Consider the following 25,670-nt stretch of genomic DNA (forward strand, 5'->3'; position numbering starts at 1 on the left):
AAAAAAAAAAAAAAAAAAAAGAAGAAAAAAAAAAAGTAATATATGTTTTGTTCTATAGAAAACACAAACAGGAAAGAAGAATAACGGCAGAGTTGCACTGATTTGTTTATCAACTTCAAATTCTGCTTTTAAAACATTACTGGCATGCCAAAAGGAGGCACGAGATGCAATTTGTTCGGGAAAAAAGGTGGTTGGTGACCAGAATTTGTAGATGTGCTTAGTACCGAATCACTAGGAATCAAATTAGAGCAGAAACAAAAGACTAACAGGACATACCAGTCATGATATATGCCAATCAACCCTCTATCGTAGATGACACCTAAAGTATTTTCCGCAATATTTGGCACAACATTCATCACCCACAGTTTCGGTGAGTCCAATGCTGCAGCAAAGCCTCCAAGGCCTGCATTCATATCCATTATGTTATGATATCTTGTGCTGCCGAGCAGACTAACACTCCTTTTGTAGCCATTTACGTGTTTCTTCCAAAGTTTATTGTCCTCTTGATATGACTCAGCTGTGACCCCGGGCACCAATCCATTGGTTACTCTAGGCGGAACAGCGAAAAGCCTAGTTGGAAACTTCTTCAGCTCCCATCCACCCGAACTCTGATCCTCAGGGAGGGGAGTTACGCATGCCTCCAATTTCTTATACCTAAGTATCATAGTCAAGTAAAAGTAGGAAACACATTTAAAATATGATCCACAACTGAGAGGTTAGAATATTGAACCTTGAAAGTGATCAAGAACATTGAAAGATTCGGCATTTTCAAAGCACCATCTCATATGCTTATAATGAACAACGTAAAAGGGAGCTTCAAAACTAAATGTCAATTAAAATTTAAATTAAAAAAAAAAAAAAGGGTAGTATGCATATTGGCTTACCAAACATCATCAGCATCTTTGGATTTGCAGATATTGGTAGACCTACTGCTGCATGCGTTTGGATTGATTCTCTTCCTCCAAATCGCAATATCACCTTTTTCGTACTTCTTCTCCCAGCAAAGATTCTTGGCGATCTCTTCAATCCTCGTTTGCTCAGCTTTTACATCCTCCTTAGTCCTTTTCCAGACTCGGTAGTAGGTCTTCCAGTTAATTGGAGGACCAGATAGAACCCAGTACCCACCGGGTCTTAGAACTCGATCAACTTCCTTCAGATAGATACCATCTAAAAAAAGCAAAATTATCATCAGTGACCATCTTCAGCACAAGATTTGGCGATGTCAACCATTACTGAATTAAAACAAATAGGAAGGTTTAACTTCTTTTTTTTTGGTCAGACCACAAGGTGTCCCAAGCAGGCCCTAATTTTATGAGGCACCTTTAAGCCCGTACCATACTCAGACTAGTCCCCGTTCGCACCGGGCCGGCCCAATTAAGGGGTAAAGTGCTGGCCAGATTGGTGTTTCTTAGTGAAAATATAAATGGCCATTGATAAAACTTTTAGTCCTTCGGATTCATTCCTTCACAATGCTTCCAAAAGATTTCAAAATTAAACTTATAATTGCTTCACATGTCTATTGTGGAATGAATGCCACTATGCCAGGGTTGATTGCAACTGAGATCACTACCATAGATCACTATAAGAGGGAGAGAGAGAAGAAAAGTGGATGGGGTGGGGGAGAGAAACAATGGGAAAGATAATAAGAAACGAATGAGATAAATACCATTTTCTGCCCAGGGAATCAGGCACCGGGAGCAATGTGCCATATCAAATGCATTTGACGGATAGGGAAGGCGTATTGAACCAAGAACACCAATGATAGCAGGCACACCTCGCTCCAATGCAAATTGAACTTGCGCTTCATGATTGTCTTTTGGTGCAAATGACATCGCTAAGATATTCCGTTTCATCAAATAAGCTCCCCAGCTTGCTACCTAAATACGATGCATGCAACCAACATTCAGAAACCATGAAAATACACTGGTAGAAGTATATACAATTAAGGAACACCAAGATTCAAAATGTTCAGGAGACATGATTTCGAAGCTAAAGAATAGAAGACATACTCCGCAACCAGTGTCCAGTGCTGTTCTTATGGACCCATTTGCCATTGGGATTACAGATGCAAGTTCATTGATATATGCATCTGCTCCTTTAGGAAACATAGTTCCTCCTCCCGGAAATTTGAACACGTTACCTTGGTACTGTACCCAGTTTTGGACAGCCTTCTCAACTGTCAAGTGTTTGTAAGGAACATTAGCGTAATATACATAATCACGGCTTTTTGGCCAAGGGAATGGAGTCGTATATCCATTAGGTGCTGGAATAAGACAACGGAGCTTTTCATTATCTGGCGGACAATGCCTTTCTCTATATATCATATTTTCCCGAGGGAAAGTCATAGCTCGGTCTTGTTCTTGGCAAGGGGTATAGTCTTTATATTTAGCATCACAAAACTTGTATTCTTTCGTCTTCGGTTCAGAAGAGCCAATACTCGAAACAAAAGTATGATGTGGTTCAAAATCCAGTGTGGCTGCAGGGAATATATTGCAGTCTGCCGTTTTCTCAGTCACTGCTAGCGCTAGCCTATCTCCCTTTCCAGATCCACTCTTCTGCCATACTCCTAGTAGGTAAAAGAAACAACAAAGACCAAGTACAATGAATATCGAGAACGGCCGCCGCCCTTTATTACTTGGAGGGGCATGCTTTGAGGCCATAATATGTCTTAGACTCTTGGATATTAGCAAGAGATTTCCTGTAACATAAGAAAAGTTCAGAAAGAAATATAATGCCTCACTGTCTAACAAATAGTAAGGAATACACAAACATCACATTATACTGATATATCCGAAAAGTGGAAAGCTTCCCCTATTTTAGTCCAATGGTAAGAGTCTATGATACTTTTCACTGTCTGTAAATTATAAGCCAAGATTTACAAATTCATTCAGGTCCTACAAGGTAAAAGAAGCACGAATATGCCACATCCATGCAATAAAATCTGAAATTATACAAGAATGTGGATCATCTTCTATCTCAAAGGGAAAAGGCTCTCTGTCCATAACTCAATTTTCCTCCATCTAACTTGACAAAAATAGAAAGAGTGAAAATAACAAAACAGCAGAAAGCAAGATTGAATAAATTTTATAAGAGATCTACTATCTCTTGATAAGAATGACTATAGCCATCACAATACTTCCAAAATGTGTAGGATTGTTTGGAGGATATAATCATTACAATGAAATAGACTCTTTTCATCTCAAAGCTAATAGGAACATCATCATATTTTACGAGTGGAAAGGCCGAAATGAACATGATTTCCCTAAAATCACGAAGTGGACTAAAGCTTCATATTTATGTTGATGTGGATGAAGCTCAAATTTTTTCCTCAGCCTCCACTTTATTCCAAAGGTTTTATTATTATTATTATTATTAAATAATTCCTTAGACAAATCCTAACAAACCGCAAAAAGATTGGAAACACTCAGCAAGAGCCAACAAACATTCCTCCTCTCTTTTTAGTTGATGGATCCATTCAACAACTCCCCAAATAATACATTATTAGATTCTTTACTAATACAAGTTCATACCCAATAATATTGGATATGAACTTGTATTAGTAAAGAATCTAATAATGTCTTATTTGGGCCAATATAGTAAAGATTAAATAAATAACTCAAAAATTTGTTTCCTTTGGGAACAGCAACAATCAAGACTAATGCTTTTCACCACCCAACATCACAAAGCAACATGGATTTGTATATATGCAGATCTTCAGATGCTCAATATCAAGAACTCAAACCAACAAACAAAGAGCTATATTCACTGATCCAGAAAATCTAAAAGCAAAAACAGTTAAAGAAAAGGCACAATTTTGAGGAAGACAGAGTGGATCACTGCAAAATCAAGATGAGAAAGTGGGAAAAGAAACATTACCAGTAAAAGACAGAGCTTTCCAAAGAGTGTAGGCAGCTGAGAAGAGCTGATCTGAAGTGAAAGCTCAAAGCTTTTACTCCAGATTCAGAAGGGGAAGTGAGCCCTTCAGTACATCTATAGTGGTATAAATGGTGAGCGAAAAGGGACCACCTTTGATGCAAGATTATATAGAAAGAGAGAGGGATAATTTGGGTGCCGTTGGGGGTGAGTTATTTTATCTGTTTGGGAACTATTAACAGTGTAAAAAGCAACCAGGGTTCTAATTTGGTAGTTTAATTTTGGGTGTGATGAAGGGATTTGCGCAGTAAATTTAGGGGAAGAAAGATTATTGTATAGTCGAATCACGAATGTTGTGGGAACAGTGTGTAAAGTTGATACCAGCCAGATGCAAACACAGAGAGAGAGAGAGTCACCGACGTTGGACTCTTGTTTTTTTAATTTTATTATTATTATTATTAATGTATGTATGTATCCATTTATTTATTTATTTATTATTATTATTATTATTATTATTATTTTTCCATATGACCACTCATTTGAAACGATAATCAATCAAGATGTCATTACATAACGTAGTTGACATTATTCTTATTATCATCATCAATTATCAATTTCATCTGTATTCACATATTTGTAGTGGACTGGTGTCCACCATAAATGAAGAATTATTTATTTTTTTTTGTTTTTGTTTCGTGGGGTCTATTATAATTTATTTTTTTCAGGGTGAAGAGAAATTCACAATACTGGATAAACCTTATCGACTCAAACAAAAAATGTCAATATCTTATTAAGAGTAAAACTTATCACTTTATGATCATCAAATCAACAATCTCATTAAGTACCATTAACTTAATTGGGATTGCACTGGGTCCATTGTACTTACTCTTTAAAAAAATTAGTTATAACCCATATTTATCGGCTTCGGCGGATTATACAATGTACTTTCAATTGTTATACGATGGATTATGATCCTGATAGTTGTGTGGTCCAAGGGAACACGACAACTAGACAGCCTAACCACTTACTACTTACTAAGTCGTCTAAATAATCGATTCTGATGTGTTTTTGGATCGCTAACCGCGACCTAATCATTGCCTAGGCGCAATTTTTACAACATTGGTAGTAAGTTAACAACTAATGTTTTTGGTTTCAAAAAACAACCAATGTTTTTCATATTAAGGAAAAAAAAAAAAAGTATAATTAATCATTTTACTATTTGAGACTACACTTATCTTTTTTCTTGATTCATGAAACAATTTACACCTTTCACCTCTATAAAGGACTTTTTCGGAGTTTTATTTTTCAAATTATTTTTTTGTCCTATCACACACTTATTAAATAATATGAAATTATGCCCTTGTGTAATAATTCAACGTTTATGCGACCTGCTTGATTGAGAAAATCTTGACAAGAATCAAACTCATAGTCTTATGATATGAAAATATTCACTCCGTCATTCTTTTTAGGACAATTAAATATAAATCTTAATTCTTGATATAATTTACATCTCTCACATAAAAAATAAAAAATAAAAGAAAAATAAAAAATAAATCTTTGGATTTATTGTTGATATAGTTGTGGTAGAAAGACATTAATAATGGAGACAACGACTCTCTCATAATCTCATTGCCGACACCATTGTGTCTCAAGCAAATGAGGCCTTCTCAAATGTCTCCATAACACTCATAAATACAAGACAATATTTTAGATTTTTAGTCATCGGATCACTACATCGTGTTTGACATATGTACATTCTCTTTCAAGGCCAAAGACTAAAATATACAAGCATTCATACATAAGCGTGTATATGTATGTATATAATTCGATTCATATAAGAATTCAATTCATTTAAGAATCACTAGACAGTGAGTACATGTAGATAAATCCAAACTATTCATATGCAAGATCTATTGGATAAAAAATTAAATAAAAAATAGGTGTCATTTTCATAAATATTGTAAACTTTTGAAATTTGTAATATTTATGAAAATGACCCATCTTTTTTTTTTTCCAATTTTTTTCTTTATTTTCAAAAGATAAATCTACCAAATCGATTGTTTGAATTTGTTCACACGTTCTCACCTAAGACATAATTCTCATGGGAGTCAGAAAAATCCGATTCATATGAGAATCACTCCTCAAGTGAGAATCAATAAACAAATCCAAAACATTGATTTACAAGATCTATAGGAAATCAAGTAAAAAACGAATGAAGTCATTTTTATAAATATTACACTTTTAAAATTTGTAATATTAATGAAAACGACCTCACCTTTAAAAAAAAAAAATTATTTTCAACAATTAAATCTACTAAATTAATAGTTTAAATTTATTCTCACATAGGATATGATTCTCATGGGAGCATATATATATATATATATATATTTGTTATTATTGAGAGTATTAAAGTGAAATGATTATTGGGCATGAAAAATAACCTTCAAACAAACATGTCTAGCATTCTGTAACCCACTAACCCAAATGCCCCAAAGTGATAATGAGGATAACTCCAATCAACACAAATTTTCATATGAAATTCGATGTATCATGCTATTATTACTCAACGTATTCATTCTATTGTTTGTGAATTGTAGTGTCATGTACTAAAAAAATGTCACATAACTTAAGAATTTGGACGGAATGTGATTCTTAGAATATCACCCAAAATTGAACTAAAAACAAAGTTTCCTCACAATCCCTCGAACCAAACAAGGGCATATAAGATTACAACATTCACGTTCTTGAGATAATACAAGATTCCGTGACCCAAACGCACCCTTAAGAACGCAAAATCTTTCCTTATCACTTTCAGGCAATAGTTTTCATGACAAAAGCAGATAGCAGAGACTGGTTGTTAGGCAATAAACTGGTTTAATAATAGCTTGGATACACAAATCAATTCTGTAAAGAAATTTATCACTAATTCATGCAGAAATAATTTGTTAATCTGGTCTTACCCTGTTTCACGCTTTTGGTGTCTTTGCTGTTCTTATATTGATAATAAGTACTCAAATGATGATCAGTGTTGTGTGTTCCCCGTGAACTCCAGAGAAGTTCAACCGGGATTGAACTTTTATATTTCACCAACATAAACCAACCTCCGCGCAACTATGTTTTCTTCAACAACCTTAATACTACAAAATTTACTAGGATAATCTTCAAAGCATTCATAACCATTAACCTTTTCTATGCACTCAAATGATAACCAGTTCTCCCTGCTATGCTTCTGAGAAAGTTCGATCGCAAATTAAATTTCTAGTTTTGACTAACATAGACCACCACAGCAACACCTGAAGTTATGTACTTCACTACCCTTGTTAGGATAAAGGGTTTGCTGCTACGCCAAAAGCTATAGCTGTTAGCGAAGGCGAAACTTCATTCCTTATATACCACTACATTTTCGAGAGACATGGTGCTGGACTAGGGCACTCAACCCTTCAGGCCTCTGCTCAACAATCTCCCTAACCACCAATTACTGGACTTAGCCCTTTACCGCCTTACCGGCCTCCGCCCAACAACCCTTAACTACAAATTTTCTAGGATAATGCTATGGAAACGCATGGCTTCATCCTCTCAATATACGAGTAAGCCTCTCCTACAGAGTATTTCATAATTATCTTTAAGAAGTTTGGGCATAATCTTTAAACGTTGGGCCAATGTGTATTGGACCCACACCGAATAGGCTCCGTGAATTTAATAAAGGCCAAGCAAGGAGATATCACTATTATTAAGAAAACGATGACAGACGGCTCAACTTGTTTGACACAAACCAATTACAGAGGCCAAGGCTTAAGAATGAAGGAAAGCCAAGTTAGCAAGTTGACTGGCAAAGCTAAGAATCTAAGATTGACTGATAAGGGGAAATGGTTACTATTCCAGCTAGCAGGAAAATGGTGGTGCAAAGGTCTTACTATAAAAGGGAGCCGAGAGATTCAAACATGTAAATTCTTTCCATCACTTCACATATCAAAACTCAGTCAAATCAACCACATTCTTTCTCACACTAAAGCCAATTTTCCGAACACCTTCCCAGCCCTTCTCAAGACTTAGACCCACACATATCTCTACATATTCCAATCTTTCTTCATTCCCTCTAAGAGGAACTAACTTAGGCACCGGGATTGCCTTCCAGTGAGCTCACTTGGTGCATTTGGCCCTTGCTTGCAATCTGTCGGCACCCCGCACCCCATCTACAAAAATCAGGCCTGCCAAGCTCGTGGAGCCACATGGTTGACCTAACTCGAATCCACATCCAAACAACCAAACCCGCACTTCTTCCTAGGACTATATCCAAGCTCCAATCATTGTTGTTAAGGCCTCACCTCACCTGAAATGGGTGAGGCAAGCTCGGGCATTGCCTAGGGACGCCTAGGCGGTCGGGTGGCACCTCGCCTTGAAAGTCCACCTTAACAACATTGGCTCCAATAGTACCCAACAACATTATCAATGTCTTAACATATAATTATTGCAAGTATTTATGAACCAGTAATAGCCACTATAGTACTATACCAAGCTTTTCATTCCACAGAAAATGTTAATAATAAATATTGAATAAAAGTCTTCACTTCCTCAATATTCTTCAACCCACATTAAACATAACTAAGCTAACCTGATAGCCAAACTCCAAATTCCAAAGTATAGCACACATTTCTTTTGAAATTTCTGAATAAGAAGAAAGCTAATCTCCTAAATTAACTTTAAAAAAGCAAGAAGAAGCTAAAAACATAACGAAATTATGAACTGAATTTACGATTTTTATTTTTATAATTAAAAGATCAAGTTCAATAAAGGTACACCAAAAACAAGAGAGAAACTTAGCAAACTCACAGGAATCAATCTCCTCACAAACTTCCCCGGAAAATTCAATTCAATTCATTTCCCCTCAAAACTCAAAAGACGACGCGAAACTGTGGGGCATCGGAGCCACTGGCCGGAAGAATCTCCCAGCGGCAGGGCTCGAGCTCTTCGGAAACCGGGCAGTACCCAGCAAGAGTTACCTTGTCCACGGAAGCGGCGACCGACCCGAACTCGAAAACGGTGATGTCAAGGGGTCTGGAAACCTCGACGGCTCCGTTCATGCCTGGGGCCTCCTGCCCCTGGGAAGAAATCTGGGGCTTCGGGTTCGGGGCGGGCTTTGAGTTTGAGTTCGAAGAAGAAGCTTGTTTATTGCCGCCTTTAAACCAAGAGAGAATACCCATTGTTGTTGAGCTTCCAAGAAACAGAGGATGGATGAGACTTGAGAGATGAGACTACGAGAGTGGTGAATGCCTCAGTCGCCCTTAGACTAAAACAGCCTTTTCAGTTTATCCTTAATCCCCACCCCAACTTTTAGAAATTGCTAATATTGCCCACTATTTTCTTTTAATTTTATATGATTAGTATCGCTTAAGGTTTTTTTTTTTCAAAAAAAAAAAAGTTTTCTGGTCATACCAATAAAGCAATAATATATATATAGGGGCACGTTCAGGTGAAAACGGTTGCTTAGGAGAAAAGTCAGAATCACTCACAGTTGTTCATGTATACAGATTAAACGAAATTTCTGCGCCTGGAGAAAATCTGAGAGTTGAGGGATGGTGATGAGAGTACCTGACACTGTGAGAGAAGTGGTCATTGCTCGGAACTCTGGTCGTAATCCCCCGAACACATATAAGTTCTGTTCGTCGAGGGATACGGGACGACCGACCAACGCCAGATTTTTTACCAATAGCTGAGCTCGTTCAAGGTATTCCGCCGGTGTGCTATTGTCCTGGCGGAGGGATTGGAATTGTGCGAGCAGATTCAGACATCGAGCGCGGGTGGAGAAGCCTAATGCCGTTGTGATGGAGACCCAGACTTCGTGGGCGGTGTTGCGGCCAATGACGAGGTACATCACCTCGTTGGAGAGCGACGAGATGAGAAGAGAAAGGATCGATTGATCTTGCTGCACCCAGGCAGCATGTGCCGGATTCGGCGCTGTGGTTTCGATTGTTGCGCCTCCGGAGATCGCCGGTGCAGCGATGGTGGCTGGAGGACACGAGAGCTCGCCATCTACATAGATGAGGAGGCCCTGACCCCGGAGAAAAGGAACTAGTTGCGTGCGCCAAAACAAGTAGTTCCGAACTGTTAATTTTATTGATACGAAATGGTGGGCACTTGAGAGAGAACTCGTTGCGGTGACCAGAGCAGTCACGGTGGCCGTGACAGTGCGCTCGAAAGAATTGGTAGACATCGGTAAGGGTGGAGGGATGAGAGAGAGGCAATCTATCGCTAACTAATACCATATGAGAATTCAAACCGTATCAACAAACTCAAACTATTACAATAGAGTCCTATAACACTAAGGAAACCTAAAAGCTTCCTAGACTATAGGGAAGTTACAGAGAATGATTCTACTCCATACATCTCAAATCAAATGTAATTTTTTTAAAAAGGCATGGTGATATTTTCATAAATAACTTGAACTTTAATGCATGTAAAATGTGTTACAAGTGCAAGTAACTAGTGCAAATTTGTAGGTAAAAAGTGCAAGTAAAATCACTTACAAGTTCAAGTAATTTACTTTGATAACATTCGTGCACCTAATGATAACATAGGTGCACTTAATGATATCATCTAGTGCAACTAATGATAACATTAGGTGCATTTAATATTGATACTCAGTTTATATTTTACTTGTACTTGTAATACATTTAACACATTTGCACTTAGATGTTTAATTATTTACGAAAATGCCACCACGTTTTTTTAATTAGTGTTTATGTTCTGTTAGATTTGAACACGTGGACGACTTTGAGTTGTTCTAAGTTCTCTCTTGGGTTACCCGCTCTCACCTAAACGACCTCCTCTCTCTCTCTCTCTCTCTATATATATATATATATATATATATATATATATATATATAGAATTCAGTTCGCGTGCGATTGATCTTCTCATGTGTAGTGAGATGAGAGCCATTGATCTTGCCAAAACTAACGTCCAGGATTAACAACGTTTAAAAAAAATGCGATGGCAATTTGGTTATTTTTCATATGGGTCAAACTTAAGGTGCGTAGAGTTTGTGCTTAAGGTGCATAGGTCTTGTGTTTAAGGTGCGTGGTTTCTGTGCTTAAGATGCGTCAGTTCTTTAGTTGATAACTTAAGGTGCGTATTTTATTGAAACTTAAGGCGCGTCAGCCTAAAGTTTTAGGTGCATTGTTTTACTTCTTAAAGTGCGTGATTTTCTTTTTTAAGGTGCGTGGTTTGTGTGCTTAAGGTGCGTCAGTTGTGAAAACTTAAGTGCGACAGTCTAAAACTTTAGGTGCGTGATTTTCCTTCTTAAGGTGCATGCTTTGTATGCTTAAGGTGCGTCAGTTGTTGAAGGCCGGAAGGGTAAAAGAAAGTAACACCAGAACGAAAGAGTACAAGATTGAGTATAGAATTGAGTACTAGTTGTTATACGTGTGTTTAAAAAAAATAAAAATTCAATGATTTGAGCCGTTGATATAGATTTGATCAATGGCTCAAATCTAATCGCACCTGAGCAAGTTTTCACACTAGAACTCATATAGCATTGGTGCATACAATTTTATATATATATATATATATATATATATATATATATATATATAATTGTATACACCAATGCTAATTGGTAAGTATTCCTATTTAGATTTATATTAAAGAAGTATGTTGTTTGTAAAATGACATTATGGATTAGTGATATGAAGTAATTCTCCAGATCATGAGTTTGAGTCCCACTCTTGAAAGAGAATTAATTTGGCTTGTAAAAGAAAAAAAAAAAAGTAGCTCTACCCTTTGCTCCACATTAACGTCAGAGTTACATGTTCTGAATTAGTACATTGGAGATATACTAAAATGAAATGAAATTGTAGCCAAAGGTTACCGAAATGCTACACATTTTGTATCAAATGATACAATTGAAATGACACCATTATGATTTCAAATGATACCCAAAAGATGTATGTGACAGAAGTTCATAATACCCCCACACCCCCCCCCCCCCCCCCCCCAAAAAAAAAAAAAACATAAAAAAAAAAAAAAAATTAGAAAGCGGTAATGTGCAATATATGACTCGTTTGAAGATCTTATTCTGCTAGTATATCGTTAGACAGACAACCACTATGTCTATATTGTTTCTCATCGAACGTGCGTATACACTTAAAAAAATAAAATGNGTATGTGACAGAAGTTCATAATACCCCCACACCCCCCCTCCCCCCCCAAAAAAAAAAAAATTCTACTTATAAAAAGATGAAAATTTTGTAATTTCCACCCATGAGTTGTTGGGTAATTATTAATTTCATCCTTAAGTTTTGATAGCGTAAATGGAACTGGGGATTTCAGTTACGCTACGAATACATATGTTGCGAATAAGTAAAAGAGGGTGCTCGGTTGGTTAATCGGTCAGTCTACCGGGTGACGACTGAGCGATCCGATGCTACGTTGTATTACAAGTAGTGAGCGATTACAAGCGAAGTAGATTGCAATGTAGAGTAAATCACAAGTGGTGTGATGTTACGGAGTACTAAATATTACAAGTGAGGGGGAGAGCCCTCCTATTTATATTAAGTAAGTCGGCCATGCATTTAATGCTTCCATATGCAAGTGGCTTGACGTGTCGAGTTCTTGTCGGTTTGAGGCGGACCGGCCGGGTGGTGCTTTGTTGAGGTGATTTCAAGGGTGATCCGAGAACATCTTTACCTATCACGAGACCTGTTAATACGAGCGGTACGATAAGTGTTTTGACCCCTTATGGCCGATGGATCTTAACTGAATGGGAACAGTCGGGTGGGCCCCAACTGACCTCCCACTAGCCAGTCGGGCTTGAACCACAAATGCTTCCTCGGATCGCTCCAGTGAAGACCCTCTAGACACACTGAACTCCTCGTCATCCTGATCACCGTAATCACGAATAGAGAGATTTTGGCTATCGTCTTCGGACATGTTGCACGATTAAGAATAGACAAATAATTGATGAGTGGGATAAAACACTTATCATACTTGGGTAATTGTTTATTTTTTTCGGACATGCTCCATTTACGCTATCAAGTTTTTTTCAAGGTTATATATATATTTTTTATCCCTAGTTCTTGGGTAATTGTTTACTTTTTTCGTCCCTAATTAATAATTATTGGATAATTGTTAAACATTTAGCACAATAATTAGAGATGGAAATAATAGTTATTAGTTAGCAAAAGAATGAGGGACGGAAAGAGTAATCTAGATAAAAGCTTAAGGACGAAATAGGAGTACATGCAAGAACTAAGGACGAAAATATCAATTATTTAATCATTCAAGAACAAAATTGCAATTTTCCCTACCAAAGTAAATTGTGTCTGAATTCAATTCATGCCCTAATTTCTACAAAGATTTCATCAAAGGCTATTTGCGTCATGTACAAGATCATTTACTTTGCGCAACACGTAATGCATGATATCAAAGATTCAATATAAAATTCCATTTGAGTATTAACGTGATAAATGAATGTAAATAGTCTTGGAGAATGCAGTACCAAGCATTTCACTACGAGTTGGGTTTGTCTAGGGGGCATGATTGTCTTTGGAGGGAATGGTATCATGGAGGAGGGTAAATGTAGATAAAAGTAAAATTGTGTGGTGTTATATTTTGTAGTTGGCAATGAAAACTTTAGACAGATAATGATGATGGTGCAAAAAAGTGTCTTTTAAGTATAATTTTATACTTTCATGCAAAGTCAATGCAAAGTCAATATAAACAAGCATGCTAATAGGCTTGAACTACTAAACCTAGACTGCTAAGCTAAATTTGATCGGCCATGCCAATATTGAGAAACAAACCGCAACTCGGATTTGATCTGTAAATATTGTGAATTGGAGCGATTAGTCGGATTAGACCACCGTATGCAAGGCATCGTTTGTTGGGTCCCCCTCAAGTGGCTCCTATGCCACCCTAACTTCACTCAAAATGCATGTTAGTGGCACAATGAATGAAGAATACCTAGGAGAAGAGAAGCCCTTGAGGGAGACCAACAACCATTGCCTAATTAAGAAATTTTGCAATACAAGAAGAAGTTGATGGAGATGAAGTTTTTGATTGGTTGGATATGATTGAGAAGTGAATTTTAGCAGCATATTTATAGGTGGGAAGAGGAAGCAAGTTGAGAAAGAAAATGGTGGGAGTGGGACCTCAATGTCTTTGTCGTTTGATATGAGTGTCAAAACCAAATTCTTTTTTATCCCAAATTAGTATAGATTTGGCACCAACAACATCAAAAGTCAACCCTAATCCCTAAAGAATAAAGCAGCATATTATGCAAATCTTCAACCATCCCATTATTATTATTTTTAAATTAGTAAACTAACAAAACACTCGAGATTCCGTCATTTTCATCCTCAACTTTCAATTTCATTTAGAGTGTGTTTGGAAGAAATCATTTTCCGAGTTTCCAGTGTTTGGATGTACCTGGAAAATCAAGTCAACGAAAATCATTTTTCATTTATTGAGGAAAATAGTGGTGTTTTGGGGGAAAATGACTTCCGCCAATTTGGCGGAAGTCATTTTCCAGATCAAGACTACATCGACAAGGAAGGCTTCTGCCAAAATTACGTCCTGCTCTCGTTTCTGGCAGACTGGTTTTCGCCGAAAACAAGAGCAATTCTCTGGTGCTCTGGTTTCCGCAAGAAACCATCGTTTTTTCCTGGTTTCCAAATACACTCTTAATAATATCTTTAACAATCAAATTAGCACCTATTTAAGTCATATGTATTGAAGGATTAGATTGCACATTTATCATTATTTATATATATTATGCTCAACACACCCATCATGTATGCATATAAGTCAATTACTTCTCTCATGACCTTTTTTTATGGGGTTGATTCTTATACAAATTGAAGAATATTTTCTGTCCCGACTAAAAGTTTAGTATGATAATTAGACAGTACATTTATTAGTTTTATATATGTTGCTAAACAATCTGAAGATTGGTAAAATTTTAGACAAAACAGCAACTCCGAAGGACTAAAATAGGTACTAGTTTGATAACCTAGAACTTTATTCGACGAAATTGAAAGTCGAAGACGGAATTGGTGAAACTAATATAGTTAGTAATTTTCTCTTTTTTAAATCATTCTTTTCAAACTATTCCTGCCTCCACTGGTTGTTTGCAATTATGTTGTTGAAATCAGATGAGAAAAATGTTGCTATCAAGAATACAATTCTAATCACAATACAGAATGTCAACACAGTAATGACTAATGAGCTGTTTCAATCCACAAGCAGGAAATCACAGAAGTCAAACATTAATGAATGGCCTAAATCGCTTGTCATATATACGCATATCATACCCCAGACACGCAACAATTCATGTCCAATATTAAAACGATTTTCAGATTTGAAAACTATAGATAAAACGGTGTGATGAAGGGGTAGAGAGGTTGCGAGAACCACCTCTCATATGCCCTGACCTGAATATCTAAGAGGGGATACGGTGGGCAGATCAATTGGATCAGTGTTTCCCTCTGTTATAATCTAAGATTAAGCCAATGTCACTCAACTAGGCTATAATGCACATGGGTCAAATCACACTAAAAGATTGAATTCAAACAATTAGCCAGTCTAACCCATGGCCTTATAAACCCATATATTCTCTTTTTTTTTTTTTCAATGTGCGATTCTTAACACCCTCCAAAGAGGATAATAGATCATGAAAAATCTCATTTACCTGAGATTTCAGTCTGTCAAAAACAGAAAGCCAAGCTTCAAAACTTGCATCAGGAACCCTGGTCACCGATATATATCTGGAATTTGGCAAAGAAGAAGAGTCGAGTTAGATGTGAATGCTTCCCGAATCCCGGGTTTCTCTAGGAATAGATTTGGTTGATATGCACTTCCAATTCAAACCTAACACTACACCTTTCATTTTTCTTCGGGTAACCATCACACCAGTAGCCAGAGAGCCAACAGTTCGGTAACTTGAGCCACCATTTGCATATGATAACTCACTGCAAAAACATTTGAGACTAGATTATACCATTGGCAAGTAAATCATAATAAGTTAAGATCTAGAATGCTTTTGAAGCTAAAGTATTTGATGAAATCAGTTCTATGCAATGCTAAGCAAAATTCCTTTATTGGGAGCCACAAAATATAATCAAGTCTCTATATAATTCATGCCTTTGGCCCAGAAGAAGCAAGAACGCAAGATCAAGAAGCAAAATTCTCAAGTAAAGATAGATATATAAGTATGTTGCAGGGTACTCACTCTTTATTTTGCTAGATCCGATCACTTGAAACATCTCATCTTCAACATCAGGTCTTAGGCCTTACCTGGGAGGTAGAAAGTGACTATTTAACAAATAGCATATCTTAACAGAACGATACTCCGTAATTAACAATAAATCCAGCATATTTCAAGAATACTACGGAGTATCTATGATTTAACTTCGTAGAATGCGAACTCAATGGCAATCAAAATCAGAAAACTCACGGTAATTAACAAGATAATTGAAGTACCTGATCTATGAAGCCAACCTCTTGACTTTTTGCCAAGCAAGATAACAGTGGGATATGATGAAACTAAAGCTGGTTTTGCTAGTTTCATTTCTCTACACACACCTCCCAAATGCCCATATTTTTATTCATTCATAAGAAGAGTGGACATAGTACTCTGCAATATGTCTTTTGTGGCTAAATAAGTTAACATATGTCCATACCAAAATCATTTACTGGAGCATCACAGTTATAGGTAGTAGCAATAAAAAGACTGGCCCTTGTCCTTCCAATTCTGCTTCGTTAGAATAAATTATTAAATGGTTTTTATATATATCGCCTAATTGAAGTACCTATGCACACCAATAGAACACCAAGTTGACAATCTTTTCATTGGTACTTCATCTCATGTAATAATGCAGCAACACAACATGCAACTATAAGTTGTTATTGAGTAATAGATTGTAAGTTGTTACATAAGAGTACAATGTACACACGTAAATTTTCAATTGTCACTACACTACAAAACTTCATTGATTTGTAATTGATATTTGTCACATCTGAACCTTTCACATTATAAGGAACAACTCCCCATTAACATTAATCCCAAAGCGGGTGGCATCTAAACTTGAACTAGGATGTGATTACTGGAAAAAAAAAACATAGCACACATATTACTCCAACAAAACTTTTTCCTCACAAGCAATCAGAAACTAAATCCATGAGCTAGCAGAAGAATATATATCACTAAGACAGGAAGAATGGCACACTGGTTTTACGGATTAACATTAGTTCAACAAGTAAAACAGATCTAAAAGTGTTATATATATAGTTCAACCAAAATCAAACATAAAGCTCAAATCTAACTATAAGCCATGAAGATTATGTTGTCTTATGTGACAAAGAAACATATTGAATCCTCTAAACAAGCTGTGAGATCAACAGGTCTACAAAGCTCCAGTAGTGTCTTTAATATTGGAGAAGAGTTACCATGTCCAACAAAATTGAAGTGAAGCTTAAACAATAATTTCTTTCACTCTCCACTACAGCAGTACCATCTGTTAAAGGTCTCCAAGAAGCGAACTGCATTAAGAAATAACATTCTCCCAAAAGCACACAGCTTCTGAACAGTTGAACCGCATCCTTTTCAATGGATTACTAGCTTTTTGGACATCCAATGGCAAAAGATGAAAGATTAAAATATCAAGTTTTCATATGTTATCACCAGCGTTCTCTTGGCCGGCCATCGGGGAAAACAGGTACAAGAATCTTCTCATCCTTTTTCATTGGGTCATCAACCTTTCTGCTTGATTTAACATTTTCTAGGTTTGTAATTTCATCATCATCAGTGAAGTCGGGGGGTAAATCATCATCTTCATCGCTCCAATCACCTTCAAAATCTTCATCATTTTCATCATAATCCTCACCATCTTCATCAAATCCATCACTTAGTAAATTATCAATGTCTGAACCCTCTTCACCTTCCTCTCCACTGTCTTCATCTTTGGGCTTAGTTCCATCTAGTTTATCTGCATCCCTCTTCCCTACGCCCCTCCATGCAAATCGTTGAACAGAAACAAGGGAACGCATCTTTTCCTTGATAAGTAATAATCTATCTTTCTCTTTTAATTGAGAATCGTGATATGCTTCACGAAGAAAAACTGAGTCCCTAGTACCTTTTAGAGAGACATAAAACATATCAGGGTGCCTTATCAACATCCCTCTCAACTGCTGAGAAAATCTAAATTCCTCTCTAAAATGAGTGAGATGATCAACAAGAGTTCTTTTTTCCACTGTGAGGCTCAAGAGCTCATGCACAACACCACAACCATGCTTCTCTTTCTCAGGGGAGCCAGACCTTATCTCAGAGAAGTCAGAGTAGGGTGAAATATAGGGTATATCTCTGAACTGACATATTCTTCTCATCTCGCCCTTTGAAAGATTAAGACCCTTGGGTAGCTTCACCCGATTGAACCTTGGCACTCTATCAATAATCAAATTCCTCTCTTCCAGCTCCCGTTGCCTGTTTTCCTCTTCTGCAAGCTCTGCAGCAGAGACAGCAAGTTCCGGATCCCAATGAGTCAACTCTAATGCTGGCCCTCGTCCAGTTTCAACCACCTTGAAATACTGTGGGTATCGGCGACAAATTGTGTCGCGGAATTCGAAAGGAAGCCCCAAATCACTCTTCAAATGTGCAATCTTCTCCAAAAGAATCCGTTTATCTGCAGACATCATTAGCAGTTTCCTCAACTTGATAACCAACAAATCCTCCATCTCGTTCCTAGCCTGCAGTTCCTCTAAGTAGAGCCTCTCAGCCTCAGGAGTCAACTTAAACTTAAGTGAATAAGCCCCTTCCTCCATTATCTCAAACACTGCAGGAAATTTTTTCAACAAAGCAATGAATCTTCGATTTCCCTGGAGACCCAATGCTTTCCTATACTTCCCTAATTCTCTAAGTGCCATGACTCTGTTGGGCTGGCTCATCAGAAGCTTCCTAATTTTCAAAACCAGCTTAAGCTTCTTCTCCCTTTGAATTACATTATCAAGGGGGAGCTCTTTCCTCCTTTTGACAGCAGCTCTGATTGGAGAAATGGGCAAATGGGTTTTCCTCAAGCCACCCAAAGATTCAATCTTTCCTCCAAAACCCAAACTTTTTCCTAGAAATGGAGTCTTTTCTAGCTCTTGTTTACTTACTGAGAGCTGGGCAGCTAACGGAAGTCTGGGTTTTTGAAGCAGTGAGGATTTATACGAGAGACAAAAAGGGAAAGCACCATAACACGGTGTGAATTTTGGTTGAGATATCAAAATCTTGGGTTCCATTGAAGATTCAGCTAAATTTACAACAACCAAACTACAAGGCAGATGGTGGGAGGTCTATATATATGTATGCATATATTAGATATATACTGACCTTGAAAAGCTTGAAGCTTTGAGCTATGGAAGATTGTGCTATGGATTTTGGCGAAGAGGGTTTATCGGCACTGAGAAAAAACCCTGCAGGCTGCAGCGAAGCAGATGTTCTCGCTCTCTTCCCCGGGGAAGGGCTTTGCTCAAAGATAATAGGAAGTTAATCCACAAAAATCTGATTATATGTGGGACCTTTTTTTTTTAATAATTTTAATACATTTTAAAATTAGTTTCAATTTTTTTTTTTAAACAAACAATTGACACTAATACACCTCCAAAGAGATAACATCAGAAAGAAAGTCGAGAGGAGTAGAAAATCACTCCCTACAACCAGTAAAGAACACGGCCTCTCGAGCAATCAAATGAGAAACGGCCTCTTGAGCAATCAAATGAGCAGCCATATTCGTGAACACTTAAGAATTTAACATAGACATAGCTAATACAAGAAAAATCATTAGCTAGATTTATAATGTCTTCGAGAACAATATCAAAAAGAGGATTCACAATTACAACTTTGAAGTCCCTAAATCACAAATAGCGCATCAGATTCAACAAGGACCGAATAAATACCCATCTTCTTTAACCACTTCAAAGCTTGCTAATTTCAACTTGGGTGTATTTTGAACCCCTAAAGAAAGGACTTTAAAAATATTTTTCTCAAATTTAAAGTGCATTTAATTTAGATTATGCACCTTGAAAAATGAAAATCTCACATTATCCAAATATTATACATTATTATTTGGTTTTTGAGAACATGGAATTTCTAAAAATAATTTTATAATTCAATTTTTATCGCATTAAATAATTTTTTTATGTGAACCAAGCACACATTTAAAGATCTCAAAAATTATTTTCATAGTTTCATAGTAATAAAAAAAAATTAAGCATATTTTTAAATTAAGATTGATTTAAATGTGATTATATTCATAAGACTTAAATAATAAAAATATAGATTAATAAATTTTAAAATGGCGTATACAGTCCAAAAACTAAAATTATATTGTTAATTATTTTTTAAGGAAAGTTCTATAATGTTGTTTGTTACTTGTAAAAATGCCCATTTTCAAATAATTAAAGACAAAATGCATTTTGTAACTCAACAAAATTAAGAACACTGACATTTCTTATTATTTTCACTATACGACATTGTTATGATGGTAAGTACTACCCTAAGTTTATATATATTCCTTAACCAATCAAATAATAGGATAACATTCATATTATATTCTTGTTAAATTTTAAGCACCTCCACTAATTTAGTGGCATATTATATTAATTCTTAAAATTAAAAATAAAAAAACTCTAAATTTCTCATCTTCGCTAAATTATATATTTAATTCCATGAACCCGTCTTCAAATTTATGAAGAGGTAAATCAAAGAAATCTAATTTTGAGATTTAACACTTCACGTACACTTCTGCGCACAAAAAGCTCAACCTAAATCAAAATTCGTAATGTTTGTAGCAAGAATCGAACCTCCACTATGCCGCTTAATGAAACTAGCATGAACAACAAACATGTATAGAAAGAAGTACAATGATATATTACAAGATATAGCTATCATCCTCAACCTTCATTGACAACATTACTTATAACTAATCCTAAGTGGACTAACTGAAGGTGAGAAGCTGAAAATTATGACACAACACACCATCCTCTGAATACACATCAAACCTGCAAATATGGTTTAGTGTTACTTGTTGCAGTGTTTTGCTTTTCTTCTGTTTGGGTAATAATCGCTTTAACCGATTCAAAAACCTCTTCCACAGGCCTCGCGCCATCAATCTGCTAATTCAAAGACAGTTCAGTAATTCGTCGCATGAAGAATTTATTAACCCGAATTCCAATTGTCTAGCAAGAAGTTTAAGTATTCAGAGAATAGAATGCGGTTACCTTGTGGACTTTCCCCTTTGAAGCATAGTATTCAACTGCTGGGAGTGTCGACTCCTGGAAAACTTTGAATCGCTTCCTTATTGTGTCAACGTTATCATCTACTCTTCCCTGCAGCATTCGTTGTGGAACAAAAAATAATGTCTCGACAGTCATTAGTTTACCATATAAGTCGAAAATGGTTGACAGAGTTTACCTCATTCCTAGACAGAAGGCGCCTCTCCATTTCCTCTTCTGGACAATCAAGAAAGATCACGCATTCTGGCTCGATTTGTGTCTACAACAAAAGTATCATGAATCAACAGCAATCAGAAACCGAGCCAATTTTGAGGAAACAAATAATATAATTTGTGCCATTGGTTGAATTTACAAGCTGCAACTCAGTTAGGCAAGAAACTAATTACAATGTTCTCGAATGTTGTAACGTTCTCCATGTTTCTCGGGAAGCCGTCAATCAGGAACCTGTCGCTGTCTGTTTCTTGCATGGCGCGTTGCAGAAGCTTAACTGTTACATCTGAAGGAACGAGTTTACCTTCCTTCATAATGCTCTGAATCACTGATCTGCAGAATAAGTAACATTTTACACTCAGAAGATAAAATGGATAAATCATTCAACTACTCACCCGATTTCAGAACCCGTTTTGCTTTCTGCTCTAAGTAGATCACCAACGCTCAGATGAGTATATCCAAAATGCTGAACGATTTTCTCCGATTGAGTGCCTTTTCCACTGCCAGGACCTCCTGCCAAACGAATAATGAAGAAACTATAAGCTATGGACAACTATAACTGCCTAACTATCTTCATTGACTAGGCGTCGAAGCCAAAAAAAAAAGGCTAGGAATTACCCACCTACAACGAAAACAACTTTGACCTTCTTATCGTGCAGCGAGCACAGATCACCTTCCTGTACAATTTTAGGCATCACCAAGTTACAACGCAGATGATTAAAGAAGCAATCTTTCCTCCTTTTACAGGGTTACAGACATCATCAGTTGATTCGCAGTTTTTTACACTGTAGTTGTTAAGCAATACAAATGTTCATTGCCAGACATACGACCAAGAATGGAGTGGAAAGCATTCCATTCCTATAGCTTAAGGAAGCGGGGGATGCATATGGCTTGCTAGATAGAAGGAATTACAATATACAATCAAAACGTGAATTTCTCAACCCATGCCAATTCTTGCTGGGGATAACTTCAACTTGTCATTGATAAGTGACAACTTCTATATGTATTGAGTATTTGACAAGGTGGTCGAGCTTGTAATAGCAGAAAACAGATCAGAACATCAAGAATGAATTGTATGTAATTGCCATCTTCAGAAACACACTGCATATGCAATTATGCACTCTTTCATCCAATAAAGACTAAATTTGAGTGACGAGGGAAACCTGCAGCTACTACTCAAGGGTGTGCACTAGACAAACCCCGCCTTGTGACCCTAGCCGGTAAAGAATCACAAGGAGGTAAATCAACCTAGGTTGTTCATAGCTTGCCGGATCAAACCAAGAAGGCCAATAGGCCACTTCCACTGGAAGTTGAACTTGGAACCTTGTGGTTATCATGCCAAACAGCCTTATGCACTCTTTCATCCAACAAACACTATACTTGATACCTAGACAATTGTCTTTTGACAAATCCTATAATAGAAGTACTCAAGTTGATCAACAAGCATAAAAGCACATAGTATAAATTACAAAAGACTTTAAAAAATGGTTTTCAAATTACCTTCTTAGTATCCATGTCTGTTTCCATGAGCAGCAAGAATGTTAAGGTTGTCTATATTTAATCAGTCTGCATCAAGTCAAAACAACAAAATGCTTTGGAAAAATCATATCCATCATTCTTGGTGGTATCATAAAACACTGTATATATAAGAACAGCAAGGTGTTTTCCTTGTGAATCACTCCTACTAGCGACCTATTATTCACACTTCTTATGATCACAATCACTCATACATAAATAATAAAAGTAAGGAAATTTGGGGACAACTCCACAGCTAAGTTGGTCAGGTTGTTAACTTTGGTAACCATAATATTACAAGATTACTCCCAGCAAAAGCGACATAATGGCCTTTGTTGATTTGAGCTGGTCAACTATGGGCAACCTGATTTATTGCTTTGTGGTCTATTGGCATTTGCTGACTAAAGACTCAAAGTAGAATTTATCCCGTACATACTCGAATAATAACAACGAAAAGCTACTATTATACTTTTGTAAATAATTACCATTATATTTATAAAAATGACACAGTATCTTTCTTGGTACATCTAATGCCTTCTTTTTTTTTTTTTTTAAATTATAAAATTTCCTAGAATGAAGAATACAAACACGCAATTGTATGGGGTTTGATTAAGTTGAACTTGGGTGTAGAGTCCTATCAGACTTTCCATCAAACAGTATATATACAAACATATCCAATTAATTGCAGGAGATTAAAGTGGGCAAGAAATGGATGTTTACAGCTACATACTAATATAGTAATATCAATGAAGCAAATTTGCCCACTTCAACAGTTCCTGAGCCACAAAATATTCTTAACCCCCCCCCCCCCCCCAAAAAAAANAAAAAAAAAAGGGGGCGAAGAAAACAGACATGGAGTATTGAAAAGATATCAGCAAAATTAAAGAAAAATATAATCTTGAAATTCAAGAGAAGGCCAAATTAGAAGGGATACCTGCAGGCTGCACTGCAGGGTATGCTGCAAAAAGTGTTTGTGGGAGATGGAGATGATCAGAAGCTTAGTTTATAGCTTGTATTGTAAAGATGGAATAAATGTTTGTAGAATATAATATTGGTGTTTTATTCCAGAATCCAGATGCCACCTTTTGGTTCTTTAAGCAACCTTGGTTTCCCATATTGTCTAGCAGATTCTTTTATGGCAACGCCGACTTGAAGAAGTGATGTTTACTAATAGCGTGCCGATGATGTAACTCTTACCATTGAAGTTGCGACAGTTTTTTTTTTGGGTACTATTTATACTTTCAAAGGTTAAAATGGAAATATCAATTATCATAATTGAAAATAAAAATTATTAAGTGAAATTATATATATATATATATCTACTCTATACATTACATTACATTACAGGGTCACACTTGTGTGAGACCGTCTCACGGATCCTTACCCGTGAGACGGGTCGGGTCGGGTCAAGACACCATGCAAATGTCATACTTATATGTGGAACTGTCATACTTATATGCTTAAATATAACATTAATCAAGAATACAATTTTTGTTACTTATTAGAGAAAAAGTAATAAATTTTTCATAATAAGTAATATTGACAAGTGTCCCTTACTTATAAGGGCAAATATAATACTTTTGTGAAAAAATGTAATACTTTTAAATCGAAATGTAAAAGTATTATATTTTCCCTTAAAAGTATTACATTTACCCTTATAAGTAACAAAAATTTTATTCTTAATTAGTATTACATTTGAGCATATAAGTATGACATTTGTGTATATAAGTGTTACATTTGCATCTTGACCCGACACAACACGACCCGTCTCATGGTGAGACAGTCTCGCACAAGTTTTTACCTACATTAAAATTATACAATACATACATATACATACCATGCAATCATGCATACATATAACCGAGCCAATAAAGTTAGACTTCTAAAGGGAGTTAAAAAAATATTAGTGTAATGGTTGGTTGAAATGAATAGTTCATTTTATTTTGATTTTAAATTTTTAATCATTTTTTCAACTTTATCCTCTATTATATTTTTTATTTTTTCCTAAATACCCTTGCATTCCATCAGTGTAAACTTTAACAGCGGAATATTCCGTGAATTATTTATTATTCTTAATTTACACATTAATTTTCATGAGGAATGTCTTATGTTCAAAACACACCCTAATCAAAATTGACATAATTGTTAAACATATATTATGAATATATTAAAATGTATTAAAAAAATACAATATAAAATTTAACATTGACTTTGGTCAATTAATTAAAATCGCATTGAGCATTGATAAAATGACACACCTAATTTACCGTATATATTCAACACATATGAAAAACTATACCTATTATCATTGTATTTTTGGGAAATGAAGATTTGGTTTTGTTTTTGAATGTGCACTGAGCCAAGACACTAAAATTGCAGTGAAGCACACCAGGGAACAAAAAAAAAATAACAATATTCCAACACGGAGCAAACACATGTAAAATTAAAGTAAAACTAATGTTGCTGTTTTTGATGATGGGGCCAGGTTTGGTGCTGTTGTTCGGGACCATGCTGGTAAATTTGTTGCTGCCCACAGTGCTCGGTTGGAATGTGGTCGTGATCCCTTCTTGGCTGAATCCATGGCGGTTAAAGAGGCTCTTGCATGGATAAAGGCTAGCGGATTTAACAATTTGTTGCTTGAGTCTGACTGTTTTAATTTCTGTTCTAGTTTTAATGCTGTTTCTTTAGATCTCTCTTGTGTTGGTTTGATTGTAATGCAATGTCGTAACATTGCTTCTGACATTGGGAACGTGTCTGTTCACCATGTCACGCGGTCAGCAAATCACGTAGCTCATGTGTTAGCAAGG

General features: G+C 36.3%; 4 protein-coding genes and 1 long non-coding RNA gene across 5 annotated transcripts in view; all 5 read right to left on the bottom strand.

Moving 5' to 3' along the window:
* The window catches only part of LOC116030758 (probable methyltransferase PMT14), a 5,916-nt gene extending 1,702 nt beyond the window's left edge, over positions 1-4,214 (bottom strand). The window contains exons 1-5 of the mRNA XM_031273086.1: positions 3,877-4,214; positions 2,010-2,698; positions 1,667-1,877; positions 885-1,167; positions 277-654 (exon numbers count right to left, since the gene is read on the bottom strand). Of these exons, the coding sequence (XP_031128946.1) occupies positions 277-654; positions 885-1,167; positions 1,667-1,877; positions 2,010-2,660 (1,523 nt within the window). The 5' untranslated portion in view covers positions 2,661-2,698; positions 3,877-4,214. The remainder of the gene's footprint in view (positions 1-276; positions 655-884; positions 1,168-1,666; positions 1,878-2,009; positions 2,699-3,876) is intronic.
* Positions 4,215-8,609: 4,395 nt separating this feature from the next.
* Positions 8,610-9,163, bottom strand: LOC116030536. Its single transcript, XM_031272814.1, has one exon. It carries the CDS (start codon positions 9,072-9,074, stop codon positions 8,766-8,768), a length of 309 nt encoding a protein of 102 aa, XP_031128674.1. The 5' UTR covers positions 9,075-9,163; the 3' UTR covers positions 8,610-8,765.
* A 3,137-nt stretch (positions 9,164-12,300) lies between these two features.
* On the bottom strand, positions 12,301-19,366 carry LOC116029389. Its single transcript, XR_004100329.1, has 4 exons — positions 19,235-19,366; positions 16,097-16,161; positions 15,748-15,836; positions 12,301-15,632 (listed from the first exon to the last, which is right to left on the bottom strand). It is a non-coding gene; the product is annotated as an uncharacterized LOC116029389 (long non-coding RNA).
* LOC116029388 (protein WHAT'S THIS FACTOR 1 homolog, chloroplastic) lies at positions 17,086-19,239 on the bottom strand. Its single transcript, XM_031271370.1, has one exon. The coding sequence runs from the start codon at positions 19,141-19,143 to the stop codon at positions 17,545-17,547; it is 1,599 nt and encodes a 532-aa protein (XP_031127230.1). The 5' UTR covers positions 19,144-19,239; the 3' UTR covers positions 17,086-17,544.
* Positions 19,367-20,687: 1,321 nt separating the features above from the next.
* On the bottom strand, positions 20,688-23,964 carry LOC116028787 (UMP-CMP kinase 3-like). The gene is made up of 8 exons (XM_031270605.1): positions 23,798-23,964; positions 22,849-22,914; positions 21,971-22,025; positions 21,744-21,861; positions 21,525-21,681; positions 21,317-21,397; positions 21,124-21,231; positions 20,688-21,015 (listed from the first exon to the last, which is right to left on the bottom strand). The coding sequence occupies exons 2-8, from the start codon at positions 22,873-22,875 to the stop codon at positions 20,899-20,901; spliced, it is 663 nt and encodes a 220-aa protein (XP_031126465.1). The 5' UTR covers positions 22,876-22,914; positions 23,798-23,964; the 3' UTR covers positions 20,688-20,898.
* Positions 23,965-25,670: the final 1,706 nt, after the last annotated feature.

Source organism: Ipomoea triloba, chromosome 9 (genome assembly GCF_003576645.1).
Source record: "Ipomoea triloba cultivar NCNSP0323 chromosome 9, ASM357664v1".
Taxonomy (NCBI): Eukaryota; Viridiplantae; Streptophyta; class Magnoliopsida; order Solanales; family Convolvulaceae; genus Ipomoea; species Ipomoea triloba.